The sequence below is a fragment of the Gekko japonicus genome, unplaced genomic scaffold, assembly GCF_001447785.1.
Source record: "Gekko japonicus isolate JY-2015 unplaced genomic scaffold, Gekko_japonicus_V1.1 scaffold793, whole genome shotgun sequence".
NCBI classification, from domain to species: Eukaryota; Metazoa; Chordata; class Lepidosauria; order Squamata; family Gekkonidae; genus Gekko; species Gekko japonicus.
Window position 1 is genome coordinate 596,780 of NW_015167076.1, and position 773 is coordinate 597,552.

At 66.5% G+C, this 773-nt stretch overlaps 1 protein-coding gene across 1 annotated transcript in view; it reads right to left on the bottom strand.

Moving 5' to 3' along the window:
- The window catches only part of FAM129A (family with sequence similarity 129 member A), a 103,555-nt gene extending 103,357 nt beyond the window's left edge, over positions 1–198 (bottom strand). The window contains exon 1 of the mRNA XM_015412773.1: positions 1–198. Within this exon, the coding sequence (XP_015268259.1) occupies positions 1–53 (53 nt within the window). The 5' untranslated portion in view covers positions 54–198.
- Between the last annotated feature and the right edge of the window lie 575 nt (positions 199–773).

Consider the following 773-nt stretch of genomic DNA (forward strand, 5'->3'; position numbering starts at 1 on the left):
CGGATGTAGGTGCACTTGCTCTCGTCCAGCAGACTCGAGGCTGAGCCGCCCATGGCGCGGGTGGCCGTCCGGGCGACGACGAGAAGCGGTGGAAAGGCTGTTGTGCCTCCTTCCCCCGGCCTCGACGGCTCCTCCTTGCCACACACGCGCCCGCCGCGGCCAGGCAGCCCTGCTCGCTTCCCTCTCTCGCGCTCTCTCTCTGCCCGGCGCGCGTCTCCCTCCGGCTGCCCGACAGCAAAACTTCCTCAGTCCCCTCACCCAGGGCGCCGCCCGCCTCCTAAGGCGCCGCCTCCCTCACTCGCTCGCCCGGGCAGCGGCTGAGGCGGCTGGAACCGCGGGCCACCCACCCCACTCACCCCACCCCACGGAAGGCGCCGTCTCTCGGCCCCTGAGCGAAAGGGACCCCTGGACGGTGCCGTGCCGGACAGACCGCGCTGTTTGGTTGGCTTTCCGTGGGCTGGGCCTGGGGGCACCAGAGAGGGTCTCGGCTGGCTCTTGACACAGCCCTGTCCCCACAACTAGGGCTGCCAGCTCCGGGTTGGGGAATTCCTGGAGATTTGGGGGTGGGGCCTGAGGAGGGCGGGGTTTGGGGAGGGAAAGGACCTCATTAGGGCATAATGCCCTACTACAGTCTGCCTTTCAAAGTGGCCGCTTTTTCTCCCGATGGACTGATCTCTGTCGCCTGGAGATCAGTTGTCATAGCAGAGGTCTCCAGCCACCACCAGCAGCAGCCAGTTGTAATAGCTAGAAGTCACCAGCCACCACCTCAACCT